The 19,944-nt window shown below is 46.9% G+C and overlaps 1 protein-coding gene across 3 annotated transcripts in view; it reads left to right on the top strand.

Moving 5' to 3' along the window:
• CIMIP4 (ciliary microtubule inner protein 4) overlaps positions 1–19,944 on the top strand; it is a 317,064-nt gene that overhangs the window by 75,029 nt on the left and 222,091 nt on the right. For all 3 annotated transcript variants that reach the window (XM_085601334.1, XM_085601335.1, XM_085601336.1), the window contains exon 6: positions 6,631–6,693. In XM_085601334.1, coding sequence (XP_085457460.1) covers positions 6,631–6,693 — 63 coding nt within the window. The remainder of the gene's footprint in view (positions 1–6,630; positions 6,694–19,944) is intronic.

Below are 19,944 nucleotides of genomic sequence, written 5' to 3'. Positions count from 1 at the left end.
TAATGCCGGATGGAAGTCTGCATTCCCTATATTGGACATGTGAGGGAAGAGGTGAGAGGAAAGCTGGGCCAGCACATTCAATTTATCTCACCCTGCAAGTGTCGCTCAAACCACGGGGGAGATATATACCCACGGAAGTCATTGCTTTCGCAGGAGCCTCAAAATTTCCAAATTTGAACGCCCGCCACTTCTTGGTCCAATAGCCACCAACGTTTGTTCGTGGATGGATGCCGCCATTCCACCAGAAAGTGGAATTGTGCCGCCTGGTAGTATTTCAGCAAATGTGGGATGCCCAGTCCAGCTTTCGCTACAGGCAAATACAAACGCTCCTTGTTCGTGCGTACGCGCTTGCCACCCCAAACAAAGGTCTCTATGAGCCGTCGTAATTTTTGCAGACTGTGTGGTGGGGCAGTAGTGGTAACGTCTGCATGAGGTAGAGGATCTTGGGGAGCTGGGACATCTTAACCGCAGCTATCTGGATGGACCATGAAATGAGGCCCCCTATGCCCAGATTGAACCATGGAGCGGGCCTCCACGAACAGGGCCACATAATTGTATGTCGCTATTTTATCCAGCATGGAAAAGAGTTGAATCCCCTAGTACGGGATCCCTTGTGTCACCCATGTGATGGGAAACAAGACCTCCAAAAAGGCTTGTTCTGCCTGTAAAATGTTTAGTTCAAGGGCTTTTGACTTACATGGGTTCACTTTAAATCCCGAGGCTCCCCAAAACCGTTCAAGTTTGTCCAAAAGCGGGGGTTAGTGATTTGCGAGGACTGGCAGCAGCCAAGAACACGTCATTTGCATAGAATGCTACTTTGTGGGTTGGCCCTCCCATGTGGATTCCCCTAATGTTAACGTGCCTCGGTAAGCATTCTGCAAGGGATTCCATGTAAAGAGTGAAGAGGAGTGGCAATAGGGGGCAGCCCTGCTGCGTTCCTCCGAAGATGGGTAAGGGGCATGATAACACCCCATTGACTCTTACAGACGCCCTGGGCTCTGAGTAGCTAAACTAAATCCAGCTGCAAAATCGGGGTCCCAGATCCACTGCTATCAAGACAGTTTGCAGAAAGGGCCAATGTACTTGGTTGAATCTTTTTCAGCATTGATTTAGATAAGTAGAGTATGGGCCCCTGAACGGGTGGTCTTGTCAATGAGATGGAGTAGTCGCTTGGTGTTATTGCCACAACTAAGCCCCGGTATAAAGCCTGATTGATCAGGATCTATTAATCCATGCATATACTGCCGAAGTCGGATAGCTAAGACCCCTGTAAAGATCTTTAAGTCCACGTTCAACAACAAAATAGGCTGATATGAGGCACAGAGAGTGGGGTCCTTACCCTGCATAGGTACGACCGTTAGAGTAGCTGATTTCATTGTATCAGTAATGGAACCCTGAGAAGAGAAGGAGTTGTATAACTTTGTTAACACGTGGGCCAGTTGGACAGTGAATGTCTTATAAATAGCACTGGTGAACCCGTCCTGGCCAGGTGCCCTATCAGGTTTGAGTCTCCCTATAGCTCCCAGAAATTCCTGGACAGTGATGTCTCCATCCAGTAAGGATCCCTTCCTCTCTAGAAGCTTAGTCAAATGCACCTGTGCCAGGTAAGAGTCAATCTTGTGTGGATAAAGTGTTTCAGCAGAGTACAGCATGCAGTAAAAATGCCCAAATTCTTCTGCGATCTCTTCTTCAGGCCAGAGGAGGTGGGTCTGTGCATGTAATCGGTGGGCGATAAGTTGACCCGCCTCGTTACCCCCTGCATAATACTTCTATCTAGTGCAGAGTAATGCATTTTTCGCCTCATCCATGTCCAGTGCCCTGAGTTGCTTCCTCGTCATTGTAAGTTGCCTGCGCGTCTTATGGGAACCTGTCTCTCTATGGGCCTTCTCAAGTGCTGTTACCTCAGCCTCCAGCGTGGAGCGTTTATGCTTGCATTCTTTGTTGAGTTGTGCAGCTACTACAGTATATGCCCTCCCCTACCACTGCCTTAAGTGGATCCCATAGTAAAGCCATCAGTGTCTGGGGGGTGTCATTTTTACATTATTGTAAAGGTAGCCCTGAATCACCTCTCTAATTTCTCTAATAGTGGGTTTGTATGCTAGGAGTTTAGGGTTAAGACGCCATGATTGTGATTGTGTGTTGCAAATGGGTAGGCGTAAGGTAATCGTAATTGGGGCGTGAGCTGAAAGAGCCACCACCCTGATACCTGTGTGGGACACAACAGGCACTAGGGACGCAGTTGTGAGGAAGTAGTCTATCCTAGTGTAAGATTGGTATGCTGCTGAAAAAAAGCAGTAAGCCCTAGTTGTAGGGTTCAAGCGCCTCCACACATCCACCAAACCCGTCTCGCTCAACCACTGGAGACCTTGTGTAGTGTATGTCCCAGTCAGACCTGTCCTCTGTATGGAGCAATGAAGAAGTGATTCAGGTGCCAGATTGAAGCCGCCCCCCCAATCAAGATGTTAACGTACGGGGAAGTAAGGACGTCCCCAAACGCCTGGTATATGAAGGATTCTTGGTTATTATTAGGGACAAAGCAAAAACTCACCTCCAAGTAAACTGATCTGGGTTTAATCCATCACCGTTCTTTAGCCCACTCTGCCACCCCAGTTCAGACATGGCCATATGCAAATCAGTCTGACCCTGTGCCTCATGGGAACAGTCCAGCCCGAGCTGCCAAGCCATGTCTTCCCTGGACCGGAAACAAGCTTCCTAGGACCGGTTTCGGGCATTTCAGCCGTCTTCAGCCAGGCTTGCTTGAATCCAGTGGCAAAGTGAGCAAGGGACTCACGTCTGAGCATACCCTCCCAACTTATGGCGAACAAAGCAAAAACCAAAGGAAATGATGGACGGATTGTTGAACATTGCAAGCACTCACCCCCAGTCAACTGATCTAGGTTTAATCCATCACCGTTCTTTAGCCCACTCTGCCACCCCAGTTCAGACATGGCCATATGCAAATCAGTCTGACCTTGTGCCTCATGGGAACAGTCCAGCCCGAACTGCCAAGCCATGTCTTCCCTGGACCGGAAACAAGCTTTCTAGGACCGGTTTCTGGCATTTCAGCCGTCTTCAGCCAGGCTTGCTTGAATCCAGTGGCAAAGTGAGCAAGGGACTCACGTCTGAGCATACCCTGCCAACTTATGGCGAACAAAGCAAAAACCAAAGGAAATGATGGACGGAGTGTTGAACATTGCAAGCACTCACCCCCAGTCAACTGATCTGTGTTTAATCCATCACCGTTCTTTAGCCCACTCTGCCACCCCAGTTCAGACATGGCCATATGCAAATCAGTCTGACCCTGTGCCTCATGGGAACAGTCCAGCCCGAACTGCCAAGCCATGTCTTCCCTGGACCGGAAACAAGCTTCCTAGGACCGGTTGCTGGCATTTCAGCCGTCTTCAGCCAGGCTTGCTTGAATCCAGTGGAAAAGTGAGCAAGGGACTCACGTCTGAGCATACCCTGCCAACTTATGGCGAACAAAGCAAAAACCAAAGGAAATGATGGACGGAGTGTTGAACATTGCAAGCACTCACCCCCAGTCAACTGATCTAGGTTTAATCCATCACCGTTCTTTAGCCCACTCTGCCACCCCAGTTCAGACATGGCCATATGCAAATCAGGCTGACCCTGTGCCTCATGGGAACAGTCCAGCCCGAACTGCCAAGCCATGTCTTCCCTGGACCGGAAACAAGCTTCCTAGGACCGGTTTCTGGCATTTCAGCCGTCTTCAGCCAGGCTTGCTTGAATCCAGTGGCAAAGTGAGCAAGGGACTCACGTCTGAGCATACCCTGCCAACTTATGGCGAACAAAGCAAAAACCAAAGGAAATGATGGACTGAGTGTTGAACATTGCAAGCACTCGCCCCCAGTCAGTTATTAGGGACATACATGCATGCCACTGTAAAGCGGTGGTTGTGGTGCGAGAAGTGCAGGGAAAGCAAAAGGCCCGCAATCTCTGAGTGTGTCTGCATTACTTGCCCGTATAAGTGTATAGCCAAAAGAATCGCAACCACAGCCTTCTTGCCAGGACCTGATGAGAAATATTGATAATTGAACCACCTTGACTTCAGGCGGCCCCAATCTTTCCAAAGGAGATGCATCTCCTGCAGTAAACATATATCGCACAGAGAGATTTTCAGTTGGGACACAAAAGCAGTCATTTGGCCGGGGCGTTCAAGCCTCTAATATTTAGGCTCAGGATCTTAACCATATGTATGAGAAATAGAAAGAGCCTAGTGTATCTGTTCCCAGATCATCGCACCCTGCGACTCACGTGAGTGTCTGGATTGAGCATGGCAGAACAAGAAGAGTATGGTATAGAGAATACTGCAAGCATCCATAACAACAAAAATAAATGGTGTAGAAATATGAACAACACCAACAGGTGACGAACGACAGGTCTGGAACAGAGGGTCCATGTCACTGGTGATCCTTCCAGCTAGTAACAAGGAGACATAGGTGCACGGGAGCTCCGCCACCCGCGCAGAGAGGTATGATTTCCAGGCATCTCGGGGGTTGCATCTCAAGTCCCCCGGGGGCCAGCCGACAAGCCCTAAACCCCGGAGGCAAACATGACTCAACACAGGGGGCAGACCAATGACAGAGTCAGTCATGCACCAGTGTGGCCACCCTGGAACGACCTCAGAGAAGAGGGGAGGAAGCATCCAACACCTCACTCCACCGCCGAGTCCAGCAACGTTCCCCTGTTTGTAAGCTGAGTCAGCAGGGCAGACCTTTCTCTGATACTTTCCTTCACCGATGGTCTGCGCATCTTCTTCCCATTCCGAGGTCTGGATCTGCAGGCCGTTGTATGCTGCCAGGATACAGGGGGCAGCCGCTGCAATTGTGAGTCAGATCCCTCCAGAGCCAGGCCCAGGATTGGCGCTGCTTCCGACAATGTGCGAACCACATGTGTTTCTCCTCCCCAGGCAAAGGTAAGGCAGAATGGGTGCCCCCACTTATAACAAATCCCTTTCTCCTGTAGGAGAGATGTTGCTGGTTTCAGGGCTCTGCGTCGTTAGAACGTGATGAAGGAGAGATCCTGGTTGAGCCAGATCTTGGTACCCTCAAAAGTGGTTCTCTCAAAAGTGACATAATCATTTCCTTTTGGTGGTAGACATGTTAGAATATCCTGCAGGGACCCAGGTTGCCCATAGAGGCGGTCAGCCTGATCCGTGCGGTCGAAGATCACTTCTTTGTCAGCAAGGTCAGGGACAATATGGCGAAAGTATGTAGTCCTCTAGCTTACCCGCATCTGCCTGCAACTGAACCCCATTAATGTGAATGTTAGATCTGCAGGATCTGTTTCCAAGTCCTCTAAGTAATGGTTGAGGTCTGCGTTCCGGTCCCGAAGCTCTGGTTGCAGCATACCTCCAGCTCCTCCTCTCTGGCGTCAGCTCCCTGTTCCAACGTGTCTGTGCACTGCCCCAGTTCACATCCTGGCGGATTTCTTTGACTTCACTAGCCACCTCTTGGTGCAGATTCATAATGTCGTCTTGTAGTGTGTGGAAGAGGGATTCCATGAAGCTTTGGGTAACTGGGGCCTTGTCTCCCATGCTGGTAGCTTGGGCGGATTCTGGGAGTGACCTTGGAGGTGGGCTGGAGTCTTTTGTGTGTTCAACCTTCTTAGAGGGAGTCTTGGAGAGCAACTCCCTAATACAAGGGTCATGCTCTTGCTGCACAGTGCAGTCATGGTCGCAGGATCATGAGCAGCGTGAAGAAGAAGGAAAGCACAGGGGGAAGGTGAAACCCCAAGAGCTCAGTGGTGCCTACATAGTCTGGTAGTCTTTGATCTGTGGCCTGGGAGCGATCTCTGATGCCCGCGCATGGCAGCAGTTTGTGCGCCAGTGCAGGGGGAAGCACAGAGATGCAACATATTGTTGTAAATATGTTGCATCCCTGTGCTTCAAAACTAACGCAGCACGGCGCAGCAAAATGACTTGCCACACCGCGCTGCGTTAGTTTCTTGTAAATCTGCCCCCAAGTGCCTTGTTATCCTCCCTTCCCTTAGTATCTTCCACACCAACCATCCTAATGTTTAGAACATTTATGAACTGGTGTTCTGCTACTCTCCCCCGGCGACTTCTTTATATTCCCTCCTCCAATCCATCCACCACTCAGTTACCTGCTGGAAGCTGCTGTTTGAGAGCCGCTCTTCAGCCAATTCGGAATCCCCTGTCAATTCAGGTTTGTGCAGACCTGAGTAGACAAGGGAGGCAGCAATTGGTATTCCCCGCCTCTGTTGGTTCTGCAGAGACCTAAGTGTAGTGGACTGTGAACAGACATTTCTCCTGAAGATCCAGGCTAGGCAGATCAGTGAATAACTGGGTTTCAAACATGTTCTCAATTATGGATTGGTGTGGAAGCCATACATAACAAGACCTTTCCACATTTATTCAGTTCAGGCACATTCAGTAATGAGGTTACTGAAATTAGTCCTAGAATGGCATACCAGTGCTGTGGTGGTTTCCCATTTTCAGGTTGTTACCACCAGCAAGAAAGGGATGTATAACGTGGGTAAGAAAGACACAAGTATTTTCCTTCAGGGAGACTGGAGCCTGTAACATAGCTCTTTCTTTAAGCATGCTCTGCACTAGGGTGATTCACTCTTCATTTTACTTCCTTGCAGGAGTACATATATTCATCTCATGCAGACGGAGATAAGCGGACGAGATCTGAAATCCCAGAACAGGTGAGATCTTTCAGGGTTGTGGTGAGATGTTTCCTGGCCCGGGACAGAAGGAGTGGATGTCACTGATGGAAATATGTTTGACACACAGATACAGAAGGCGTGACGGACCACTCCATTTATCATTCTCTGTGATTTTAATTTGAACCTCATCAATTCTCCACAGAACACTTTATTATCCCAGCTCCATTGCAATCGCTCACGCACAAATCGTATGTACATGTAGGGAAAACCCATGCAGGGCCTGACTGGGGGACTAAAAGCATCCATGGTAAAAATTTTCAAACCAGCCAAGCTCCCTTTGTCTCCTTGCGCAATCTCTCTGTTTGCCTCCATTTATTCTCTATTTCCTTCTCTTCTTCTCTCTTCTCCCTCTCTGATCGCTTTCTCTCTACCTTCCCCCTCCGTCCCCATGTTTCACTCTTCATCTCTCTCTCGGAGTCCCCCTGTGTCTGCTGTAATTACCCTCGTGGGGCTCGGTAAAATGGCAGAGGTGTCCTATAGCTTTCAAAACTGGCATCCAAGGGCTCCAGCCCACCGTGGAAACGCCCAATTAAATAAAAGGCCCGAATGTGCAACCCCTCACCCATTCTCTTTATTTATTTATTTATAGAGTTTTATATAGCGCGGACTTGACCCTTGGGTATCAGAGCGCTTCACAGTTACATGTGGAACATTTGTAATACAGTGTGAATAGCAGCATTAATATATATAATATTCCTGTACATGACTTTCTTATCGGTTTCTTTTACAAGGTGTAACAGTATTTCTTTACACATGGTTCTGATGTGCTTTCCGAGTGTTCTCCATCAGACGCGTTCACGATCGATGTTTGGGTATTAGTCACAATGCTAAAGGGAACAGTCTAGCCTATGGAAGGAACTTGCTCATTAGGAAGATCTTCGCTTCCTTCTTGAATGTTGCTATGTTTGGAATTTTTCTAATGTTTGGAGGGAGTGAGTTCCAGATTCTGGGGGCTGCTCCGGAGAAAGCTCTGTCATACGTTTTCTTCTTACGAAAGATGGGTGGTTTCAGCAGCAGCTCTCTGGCACTCCTACCTGGTCTGCTTCCCCCTGAAAGTTCTATTTTCTGAGCTAAGTACCTTGGAGTTTTGTAGTCGAGCGCTTTGTGTGTGTGGTACATGCCAGCTTGAATTGAATTCTGGCTTTGTATGGTAACCAGTTTAATGTTTTCAGGTGAGAGGAGATATGGTCGTATTTTCTGGATCCAGTAATGAGTCTTGCCGCCGCATTTAGACATGCTTTTAGTGGAGCTGTGGAAATTTTTGAAAGACCTGTTAGAGTTGTACATCCATATTCAATCCTTGAAATAATTAAGGACTGGACTGCCAGTTTGAGGTCCGCTGTGGAGATGAGAGGTTTCATTTTTCTAATATAGTTCAGGTGAAACCGGGCACTTTTTGTCATTGATTTGATGTGGGCTTTCATGTCTAGGTTCTTATCAAGCGTGATTCCTAGTGATTTTGCAGAATCAACTAGTGAAGGGGTGCAGTTTAACGCTGTGATCAGTTTGGTCCATTCCTTCACTTCTGTGGGTTTCTTCGGTGGTGATATTAATAGGAATTCCGTTTTTTGTGCGTTTAGTTTCAGATGATTGCTAGTTAAACATTGTAATGATATTTTTAAGGCCTCATTCATTTTCTTTATGCCTTCCAGTGATGTTATCTTGATGTAGATCTGAGTGTCATCTGCGTACGTGTGATAAGATATGCATGCGTCTCGGAGAATTTCTGTTAGGGGTTCGACATAAAGGTTGAATAGTGATGGGGGTGGTGTGGATCCTTGAGGGACTCCAATCGGACATGGGCATGATGGGGAAAGCATCTGGTTGACTAGGAATCTTTGTGTTATTTTCTGAAGGAAGGATTCAAACCATTTCAGAACAGTTCCAGATAGTCCCATCCTGTCTTGAAGCCTGGCTAGCAGTTTTGCGTGGTTTACCGTGTCAAAGGCAGAGGACAGGTCAAGAAGGACTAGTAGGCATGTTTGATTGTGATCTAGGGCCTGCAGCGCATCATCCACTATGTGTAAGATTGCAGATTCCATACTGTGGCCTGGTCTGAATCCGGATTGGCAGTCGTCCAGCAACTTGAATTTGGCGATGTGGCTGCTCAGTTGATTTTGTACATATTTCTCAATTAGTTTGGCGAGTATTGGAATATTGGTTACTGGGCGAAAGTTATTTGGCTCTGCCGGGTTCGCTGTAGGTTTTTTGATGATGGGGAGGACTTGACCTGCTTTTAGGCATTCTGGTAAGATCCCTTGAGATAGTGAGGCATTTATTATCTTTGTCCATACTGGGAGGACGATATGATTGATTCTTTTTAAGCATTTAGAGGGGAGGGGTCTCTGGCTATCATTGACCCCACACACGCTGTACACTAAATCAAAAATAACAACTCATAGCCCTGCCAAGTGCCACGCATCAGGCGTTAGACTAACGCATTTCAGTGTGGTGGTCTGCATCACCGCACTGAAATGCATGGTCATGCATTATAGCGCCTCCTCAACTTTCAAGAAGCTGGAGCGCTGCTTAAGTATCACTGCCAATTTTGTATTAGCAGGCAGTGCGTGTTGCTGTGGCAGGCTTGTGGGCTGGGTCAGGCAGCTCGGTCTGGGAAGGGCTGGCTACATTGTTTCAATCACCGCGTGGCACGGTTACCAGCCGTCACGTAGAAACTGAACCTCAGCCAGACTAGTTTAATCTGCCCACTTTTGCAGCTAGCACAGCCGATGAGCCTGGTGCTGCAGGTGAGCTCGCACTGAAGGTGGAACGGAAAAAGTTCGGAGTGGACCTTAGTTGCTCTCAGCTGTAGTGTCTGTCTCTGCCCCGGCCGGCCGGTGTTCTAAGTTTGCACCGTTCTGCGCCGAGCGCTGTCATCAGAGAACCGGGCGATTCTTTTTGCTTTATTTCGCGGTAGGAATAATATCTCAACGAAGCTCCCACTGGGCAATGTGGCGTCTCGACGATCTGTGACAACCCCCTTACGGTACTCGCACTTTTCTTTCTCCAAAAGCTCTACTAAGAGCCCCATCCAGCACTGTGACGTCACTACTGTGGTCCCGGGGCTCCCGGTGATGCATAATTTTTTCACCAACCAAGTTAATCCCATTGTCGTCCAGGTCACTGGCACCCTGGTGAGGCAGAGTTGCGGTCAGCACTGGAAGCAGCCACAGCTGTCGTGCCCCCTTGCCTCACTGTTCCTCGGCCTGTCCCTGGGGAGCTGCACCTTCTCCACACATGGCTTTGAGAGACAGACAAGAGGCTGTGCACCAGAGGAGCGACTAGAGCCAAAATTCAGGGGGGCTGCTAAAAATGTCGAGGGGGGGGGGGGTTGATTCTTCCAGCAATATGCAGAGTGGAGATGCAGGGGCTCCAAGAAGGGGTGAAAACACAACTCAGCACTGACCAGATTAACTCCAGCGCCGCTCCATGTCCGTGGTGTCCTGATCTCTGAGAGGCCGGTGGGGCTGGGACAGTCAGGCACGCAGTTGGGCCCCGTAAACAGGATCATACGATTGCGGGGCAGTCGAGCTGTCAGATCAGGCCTGCGTGTTGGAGTGGGACTGTTTCGGGGCCAACAGCGGGAGGCAGCTAAAATACAGCTGGAGTCTCCTGCCTCAAGCTAGTCTATTGGCATGTATAGCAGTGACTGAGACCACCGCAGACTTCGAGGTGGCACACACCTTTTTAAATCATAAGCCTGCCTAGCTGTGACCTAAATGAGTGCCTCCCACTTGCAGCTTTCCCATGCAGCCATGCTTACTGCTCATGGAACCGGGGCAGTCGATTGAGTCTGGTAGTCACTCAGCTGATTATAATTACATTATAAACTTCTTCCACACTGCTTTATCTATTTTCAGAAATTTTGGCTTGACTCTGAAAAATGAAAGCTCTTTAACAATAATTTTGTATGCTTTGCAGTAGTTAAATTGGAGTTTCTCATTGCTCAAATAGGTGTAATTCTGATATTTATGTGTTTCCCTTGTATTCATTGCTTGATTTTGCTGGCGAGGAAAGTGTCACTCATAGTCGTTGAAATGTCACTCATAACTACACTGAAATTATGAAAATGTCACACATGGCACTCTTAAACCTTGGCAGCTATGAACTCATTATCGTCTAGCTCACCCCACCCAGTCTCACAACCCTTCTTTATTAAAAAAAAGGTTCACTAGTTTCCCTTCCAACTCCTTCTTCAATCATGATAATGACCTCACCTCTTTGCAAAAACAAACTAGTTAATTTGACTAATTTAACTATGCACTGAAATATGCTTTTGACTCACATTATTCTCTGCACTTTCTGTCCCAGTGCCCCAAGCCCGCAAGGACATATCTCACTAAACATTCTCTGTTTGAAAAAGAAAATGTTTGCTATTCTGTGCTAATCGTGCAATTATAAGTCCTAGGAGTATTAACCTCAGCTCCTGACTGCCAAATCAGCCTAGTTCCTAAGCGTCATCACCTCACTTACACTCTCCCACAATGACTAGCCTGCACCTAACACCCCTGGGCCAGATGTGCAAAGCCATTTTGTGGCTGCAAAGCTTAGTTCTTTAAATCTCTATGTCTGATCCACAAAAGCTTGCAAACTCTGGACCCGAATACTTCAGGGAGAACATTCAGTCCTAGCGCCCTGCTCACTGTCTTCACTTTGCTAATTCCAGTTGGCTCATAATCCTGTGCTTCTCCCACCAGCGACTTGGTAAACACTCTTTCAACCATCTTGCCTCGAAACACTGGAAGTCTCGGCCTCTGGATCTAAGAATGACTGCATCCCATCAATCTTTTAGGAAAAAGGTGAAAATCTGGTTGTTCAGACTCTTAACTCCCTCTTTTGGCCTTGGAACTCATTATTATCCATGCCAGGGCGCCCTCTGAGGTGTCAGTGCACTTCACAAAACACCAATTAATTCATGATTAAATTCTGTGGGGAGGTGGGTCCAGCTCAACACCTTTTCTCGTGACCGCAGAGACCTATTTTCTCCACGTACGGAAAGTTTCATCCAGCGACCATTCTTTGCCTTGAGGAAGCCCCTGGCCTGTTGGCCATATGGGTGAAACACGTGTCGGCTGTTCTTTGGTTGTGTCTATTTCTGGAATTAAATAAATACAGAATATAATAACTCATAACACATTTGGAGTTCTGGATTCCTTACCCCAAGAACCCATATATATATATATATTGCTGTGAGCTAACACAGTCGGTGACTGCACGGAGAGACCAGCTTACTACAGCGGAGTCTCCGGTACCGCGTGACCTGGACTGATACGGTAAGGCGTAAAGGGGACCCAGGAGATTAGTTATTTTAGCAGTGATACCAGGACATGTTATTTGCACGCTTTTACGTTTTTTAAATATACCAGCACTCACCTTTAGATACATAGAGTCGACTGAAAACGTGTTCCCGTTCAGCCAAGATGCTGCAGTATGGGAAATGCAGTCCACCGAGGAGGGCTGCGGTGACGTTTCGAGTAATCTGACTCAGCTGGGCTCCCACCAATAGGAGCATGATTGCCATTTAAAGAACGGACTGATGTAAACTACTGGTGGAAGGGCATATGAATAAGGCAGTATGCCGAAACACGTCATGCCGGCAGTGCTTGAATAAACGTATTCATCCTGGAATCCCCGATGTGTTCCTACGGTTTTTCTTGTGTGGAGATATATATATACATATATATATATACATATATATATATATATATATATACATACATATATATATATATATATATATATATATATATATATATATATATATACACACACACACACATATATATATATTATATATATGTTTATATATTATATTTGACAAAGATCGCAGCTGCGATCGAAACTCGTTACCTGTGAAACAACAATAAAGCCGTCTGTATAAGTGAACCCGAGCGTCCCAGTGCATGTTGTTTATACAAACATATATATATATAAGGCCGAACCTATCTCACGTAAAAACAGCCAATTAATTGTTATCAAATCAAAGCCTGCAATTTACAAAATCAGAGTTTGCAATCGTAAAAAAAAATTGTTGTATACTGAAAGCTATTTTGTAAAATGGTTTAAAAATGCATAACAAATCGCTTGATGAGGATGTCCCTTCCAGACTGCGATTTTCTAATGCAATGTATCAATGCTTTGTGAAGGTAATATGGTTGCAAAACACTGAAAATGTAAAGACTCCTTAGTTAATGTGGTCAGCCATTTGCAAAAGGAAAGGGGAAGGGGTCCCTTAGGAACCCCTTCCCCTCAGAGACGTTTTAATGCATGGGCAAAGTGGGCTCTGGCCCAGGGCCCCAGCCTTTCAGGGGGCCCCCTGACAGTCAGCTCCATTCTCCAGAGTTTTGCCCTAATGACCTTGAATATTTCCTAAACAGTTTGTTTTAAATTCTGTTTTCCTTTCATTTATTTCTTGTGAGAGTCTAGTACAGCCATTTTGCAGAGAAATTTTGTGTTTATGTTTCATGCAATATAATTAAAAAACGTGTATTTTAGATCAAAACAAGGCCTAACATATAAGAAATGGGAGGGCGTCACAGAGATTATTTGCAGTAATATTGGTGAGCTGCTGCTGTGTTACAATATTAAAAACACACATGACTATCCCTGAATATTAGATGTAAACACATTCAGGGCCTTATTTATGAGAAGTGATGCATCGCTGTGTGAAAACAGGGATGCGTCACTTCTTAGTGCGCCCTCGTTGCGACATGATGGATGTGTCATATTTACTGTATGACGCATCATGTCGCAAGGAGTTACAGATATGTCAGTATTTCTGACGAATCTGTATGCGCAAAAGTGATGCATTGCTGGGGTGTGTCTGAAAATAGACGCAACTCCAGCAATGTGTCCTTTCACATGGGGCAAGCCCCATGTGAAAGGGCCTGCATCAGTCTTATGCCTGCTGTGTGGCAGGTGTAAGATATTGGCAATGCCGTCCTAGAAGTGGCGCACTGAGTTCTCATAGATTTCAATGCGCCACTTCTACGAGGCATTTTGCGGGGCAACACCCACCCTGCATACATTATGCCTGGCGCACGTATAATGCGGTGCAGGGGTTTACAAAGTGAAGCATCTGCCTAGATGCGTCACTTTGTAAATAGGGCGTAACATTGCACATATTTTATGCTGCCGGTGCATCACAAAAAGTGACGCACCAGCGGCATAAAAGTGAAGCAAAGCCTCATAAATAAGGCGCTTAGAATTTGGACAAGTGTTCCTTTGCACTGTCAGGGACCTAATGAAATGAAATTGTGTATTTAATAAAGCGCGCAGCTACTCAGACTAGAGAGTCCTGGCGCATGACAGTGGGAGGAAAACATGCGTAAAAGACCCACCAGTTATCAAAAAGCCAGGTTTTTAAGTTCTTTCATGAAAGAGAGTAGGTCTGTGGTTAGTCTCAGAGACTCAGGGAGGCTATTCCACAATTTTGGGCCTAGAAAGCCGTGGGATCTGCCTCCAATGCGGTCACTCTATATTTTAGGCATGATGGCCAGGTTGGCATTGGAAGAATTTAGGGGTCTAGCTGTTATGTAGCGATTAACGCGCTTATTTATGTAGCCGGCTCCTAAGCCATGGAAAGCTTTAAAGAAGATGGTCATCGCTTTGAAGCCGATCCGTTCTTTTATGCGGAGAGACTTAAGAATAGGGGTCATACTAGATCTGGGTTTAGGTCTCAGGATGGCTCTGGCCGCTGCGTATTGTACCACTTGTAGGCGCTGGATAAGGGATTTGGGAAGACAGAGGTACAAGCTGTTGACATAGTCAAGCTTTGATGTCACCAGAGTCTGCACCACGATCTTTCTGCTTTCAAGCGGTAACAGTGGCAGGAGTTTTTTTTAGCATCCAGAGTATGCCAAAGCAAGTGCCATTTAGATTTTGAATTTGAAAGCACATGGAGAGTGTCTTGTCTATGACTATTCCTACGTTTTTGACTTTCTCCTTTTCAGCGGGCGGGGGCGGCAGATCTTTTGGCCACCAAGCGCTCCAGTCAGGCGTTTATGGATTACCAAAGAAAACAACTTCAGTTTTGTCAGGATTGCACTGCAGCTAATTGATCTTAAGCCAGTTAAAAACCTTTGTGAGGCAAGACCTAATCATTGCCCCGTCAAAGTCGGTTCCTTTTTCACTTGTAAAAATCAGCTGAGTGTCATCAGCATAGGAAACAATTTTGGCGCCCTCTTCCTCTACCAGAAATGCAAGGGGGATAGATATATATTAAAAAGGGTAGGACTGAGAATGGAGCCCTGAGGGACACCTACATTCATGGCCGGAACTGGGGATGAGAAAGGGGGGAGCCAGATGTCCTGAGATCTATTTGCCAAGAAGGATGACATCCATTGTAAAGGCGCCCCCCCAGGTTGATGTTAGCAAGTCTCTCCAGGAGCCTCTCATGTGGGACCATATCGAAGGCCGCCAACGTATCGAGCAGTATCAGAACAGTCTTGCCTCCCTGGTCCAGCTTACCCTTGAGAAATTCAGTCACTTCCAGCAGAGCGGACTCCATACTGTAGTTAGCCCTAAAACCGGATTGGGACTCATGAAGGAGCTTCCCATCTTCAATGTGTTCTCCTTGAGGGCCTTGTTTACATGCTTCTCTAGTACTCTGGAGAGGGTCGGAAGAAGGGAGATTGGCCTCTAGTTGGCAGGGTCCGTCGGTTTGGTGTTAGCCTTTTTTATCAGTTGAAGAATTTTAGCATTCTTCCATAATTTCTGCATGTTGCCTGAGGAGAGAGACTGAGATGTTAGTGAAGGCTTGTTGGATCATGGAGATCTTTTGGTGGAAGAATTCAACTATTTAATTAGACCATTCTTCAGTGCATGGCCCTTCCTTTGTGCAGGCTCTCAGGGCAGTAAAGGATTTAACTATGCTAAAGATTTCCTTACTCTTATTTTGGGCATTTTCTATCTTGGTTTGAAAGAGGTTTTTCTTGGCTGCCTTCACAAGAATGTAATGAGCTTGTAAGGTGTCTTTATACACCTTCCTGTCCTCAGGTAGATAGGATTTACGCCATTTCCGTTCAATTGTTCCACAATTTCTGTTGCGAGATCTAAGGGAACCGTTAAACCATGGAGCTGGTGGGGCTGACCTCTTTGAGGAGCGACAAATAACCAGTACCAATGCATCAATGTTGGTTCGGAGCCATGAATCTATTGAGAGGGCGTCCGAGTCGGGGCAGCCAGACAGCTCTGGTGAGGAACGACCGAGGGCGTCTGCTAACATCGGGATGGATATTTTATGGAACGTCCCGTAATTAGAGACCCTCTGCCCTGTGTTAGCTCAAGGAGCTGTGGCAGAGTTGGAATGACTAATTTTAATAGGAGGTGGTCAGACCAGGTAATGGGAAGAGGTAGGCTTACTGATATGTCAAAGTTGTGAACGATTTGGTCTAGGGTATGGCCCTTCTCTTGGGTGGCCAAAGAAACAGATGGAAACATGTTGCAGGCCTGCAGCGCCTCCAACAAGGAAATTGTTTGAGGGTCTTTTCCATTGTCCATATGTATATTGAAATATCCCAGAATGAGGCAGTTGTTGTATTTTAAGGCCAGGGAGGTGGTGGCTATATTAAGCGTAGTAATAACATTTCCAATAGCACTGGGAGGTCTGTAAATCAGAAATCCAGCTATGCTATGATGGGGGGATAAGGTACAGCAGAAGCCTAAGCAGTCTAGTTTTTTATTGTAAATTATGGCAACACCTCCCTCCTTCCCATTCGATCTGTCCCTCCTAAGAATGTTATAACCCGTAGGGATGGCCGAGGTGATAGTAGGGTTGGAGGCTTCAGACAGGCAGGTCTCAGTGAGAAATAAAAGATCAGACTGTTAGTCTAAAAGTAGGCCATAAATGTATGGTTCATGCTTTTGTATAGAGCGACAATTTAAAAGGGTGGCCTTTAAGTCCTCTGTTTTCTTATTGTTTTTACACTTATTGTTGCGTTGGAGGATATTGGGTGCGAGTTTCCTGGGCTGGAGGAGAGTCCAGTTGCACTTATTGCATCGAAAGTCTACCTCCAACCTTGGATCAGCGGCTGTACAGTGACATAATGGTAGCCGCCTAAGGCTAAGCAGTTTTTCATTATTGCAATATAGTGGAAGAAACTCACCGGAGGGGAACTGGGCAGCATGGCCGGCGCCGAACGCCTCCGGGCGCAGACAGGCTTACCTTCGGCGCCAGCGGCGTGCCCGTTGTGCATGTCCACTTAGCGCGTCCGTTTGCATCGGGAATATATAGGCTAATGCCTATGATGCAAACTGGATCGCCAACGCAGCTGAGGAAGCGGAAACTGCATAGGCATCAGTGAGGAGCCCGATAGTAGCCCCAGCCCTCCGCACAATCGGCGTATCAGCCGCGGCGGACCAGGACTGGAGGAAAAGCGAGATGCGAATCGAAGCAGCTAAGGAGGTGTAGGCAAGCAGAAGCAAGTAAAGTGCAAGTGCGCATAGGTAGGAGAAATTATTAAAAAGCACAGAGTAATTCAGCCAGACATATACAGTTTAAAAAGTAATAAAAACCATAGTAGCAGGGCAGGAAACACTAAATCCTACAGCTATCAGCTGCGCGCATCCGTTTGCATCGGGAAAATATAGGCTGATGCCTATGATACCAACTGGATCGCTAGCACAGCTGAGGAAGTGGAAACTGCGTGGGCGGAAGTGAGTAGCCCGATAGTAGCCCCAGCCCTCCACACAATCGGCGTATCAGCAGCAGCAGACCAGGACTGGAGGAAAACCGAAATGCAAATCGGAGCAGCTACGGAGGTGTTGGCAAGCAGAATCAAGTAAAGTGCAAGGGCGCATAGGTAGGAGAAATTGTTAAAAAGCACAGAGTAATTCAGCCACACATATACAATATAAAAAGTATTAAAAACGTAGTAGCAGGGCAGGAAACTCTGAATCCTACACCTGTAAGCTGCACATGTCCATTTACATCGGGAATATATAGGCTAATGCCTATGATGCAAACTGGATCGCTAGCGCAGCTGAGGAAGCGGAAACTGCGTGGGAAACAGGGGCTCAAATTAGATCATAAGGTGTCCTGAACAGGGGCCCCCAAAATATGTTTGGCCCAGGGCCCCCCAAATCCTTAAGATGTCCCTGCTTCCCCTTTGTGAATGTTAAAAAAGGTTTGTTGCTGAATGCTAGTGGTCAACAAACAAAATGGACTGTATTTTTAAAAAATGTATCACGGGCCATCATTTCTCTGATTGTCAGAAATCAAAGTGAGTCGCACTTTGCGTCCTAGCTCATGAATAGTAATGAGGTAAATCATCGGATTGTGACCCATTCTGAATGGGAATTTTGCAAACTGATCTATGAGTGTAAAGGACGGTTCACAAAATTCTATTCCTTTCACAGAAAACTGGTCCGCAATTTGCAACCACTTTTTGTGAATGACATTTTCATAACCTTCCCCTGACCTCTTTACCACGATCAATCTTCACTTAGTCTTCTCTTCCAGCAGCAGGATTTGCAGCCTATTTCACTCACAAACCAACTACTATTAGGCACGCCTTTGTTTCACTTCTCGTTGCTCCACCCCACTCTCAAAATCACTTTTCTTTGCTCTGCCACTTCACATACAGAGCTCATCCTCATACTCAAATCTGCTTTTCTAGCAAACGATTCATCAGTCGCCTAAAGTACTCAGACATGGAATTCTCTTGCTCCAACCCCCTAGATTCTTCTCTACCTAGCATCTCTATTACATCACTGCCTCATATTCAGTACCTACCCATCATGCTTCTAATCTGCAGCGGTCTTGCCTTAACTAAAAAAAAATATATATTGCCCCCCCCCTCCTGTTCTAACTACCATCTAACGTCTCATCTCCCTTTTTTCACCAAAACTTTTGAACTCTTTCTTTTTAACCACCTTACCCTTGATTGTACCTCTAACACTTTGCTCACTTCCCCTAGACATGTTTCTACACTCTTCACTCCATGGAAATAGCTTTCTCAGCTCACCACAATCACTTCTCATCCCTTATAATACTGTGATCTATCTGAGAGCATTGATAACCATGCTTCACTATTCACCGTAAATTCTCTATGACTCACTGCCTGATCCCTCAGATGGTTTTCCTCTCTCCCCTCAGACCAGTCTTTCTCTGTCATCTTGGATTCAGGCCTAAGTGACCTCTCTGCCCAGGCAGAGCCCCTCCCCACCATTTTTTCCGCCTCTGAGCGTATCTCTGGACTTGTTTTTAACGAAGGGAAATCGAACGCTTATTATCTCTGTGACGGTCCCCACCCAAACACGCTTCATTTTGGTACATATACTGTGCCAGTAGCACATCATACATTTAAGTACCTAGGAATCCAGATATACAGGTCACAGGCGGACCAACTTGATGGCAACCTATCAAGGGCAATTACCGCAATACGCTTAAGCGTATCCTTTTGGACATCCCTGCCACTGTCGGTGATGGGGCGGGTTGCCATCTCCAAGATGGTGGTGCTCCCCGACTCCTATACTTTTTTGTGAACTTGCCCCTCGTGGTTCCTCAGTCCACTTTTCGCACACTCGACACAATCCTACTAGAGCTTATTTGGGCAATGGGTCGTCGCAGGGTGAGCCTCAAGAAATTGCAGCTGGAACCCCACAAGGGCGAACTGGGAGTTCCTGACTTTAGGGCATACTATTATGCTTGCCAGCTTAAGTGGCTGTCGTACTGGATAGCGGGCGGGAACCTGCAGGAGATAGGATATGAGACCCGAGACCTAGAGCGAGGAGCCCTACATACTCTGTTGCCGAAAGCAAAACTACCCCCAGCACCGCCTAAATTACTCAAAACGGCACTCCTCTGCTGGAAGAAGGCCCTGCTTTACACCCCTGAGGCGATACCCTACGCCAGTAATATTCCCCTATTGGGCATACCAACTGCTGGTGGCGGGCTTATGAAGGCTCGCCTATGCGTCTGGACAGACGCTGGCGTAGAGACGGTGGGGTCGCTGTTTGGTGACGGAACCCTCCTTGATCATGATGCCTTTGTACAGGCCACTGATGTGCCGGATCGGCTTTATTTAACTCACGCAGCAGTGTCCCACTACGTGAAGAAAACATGGGCACCTCAACGCAATGAACCTTCACAACACGAACTGGTATGATCTCTCTATTACATGGGGGAGGGCAGCCATCTGATAAAATGGTTATATGTTGGTATTCGACCACAAGCTTCCATCCCACTCACCATCCTTCGGACTAAATGGTCCGAGTTAACTGACGTCG

The sequence above is a fragment of the Triturus cristatus genome, chromosome 4_2 (assembly GCF_964204655.1).
Source record: "Triturus cristatus chromosome 4_2, aTriCri1.1, whole genome shotgun sequence".
Lineage (NCBI taxonomy): Eukaryota > Metazoa > Chordata > Amphibia > Caudata > Salamandridae > Triturus > Triturus cristatus.
This window is presented reverse-complemented; position numbering and strand designations above follow the sequence as displayed.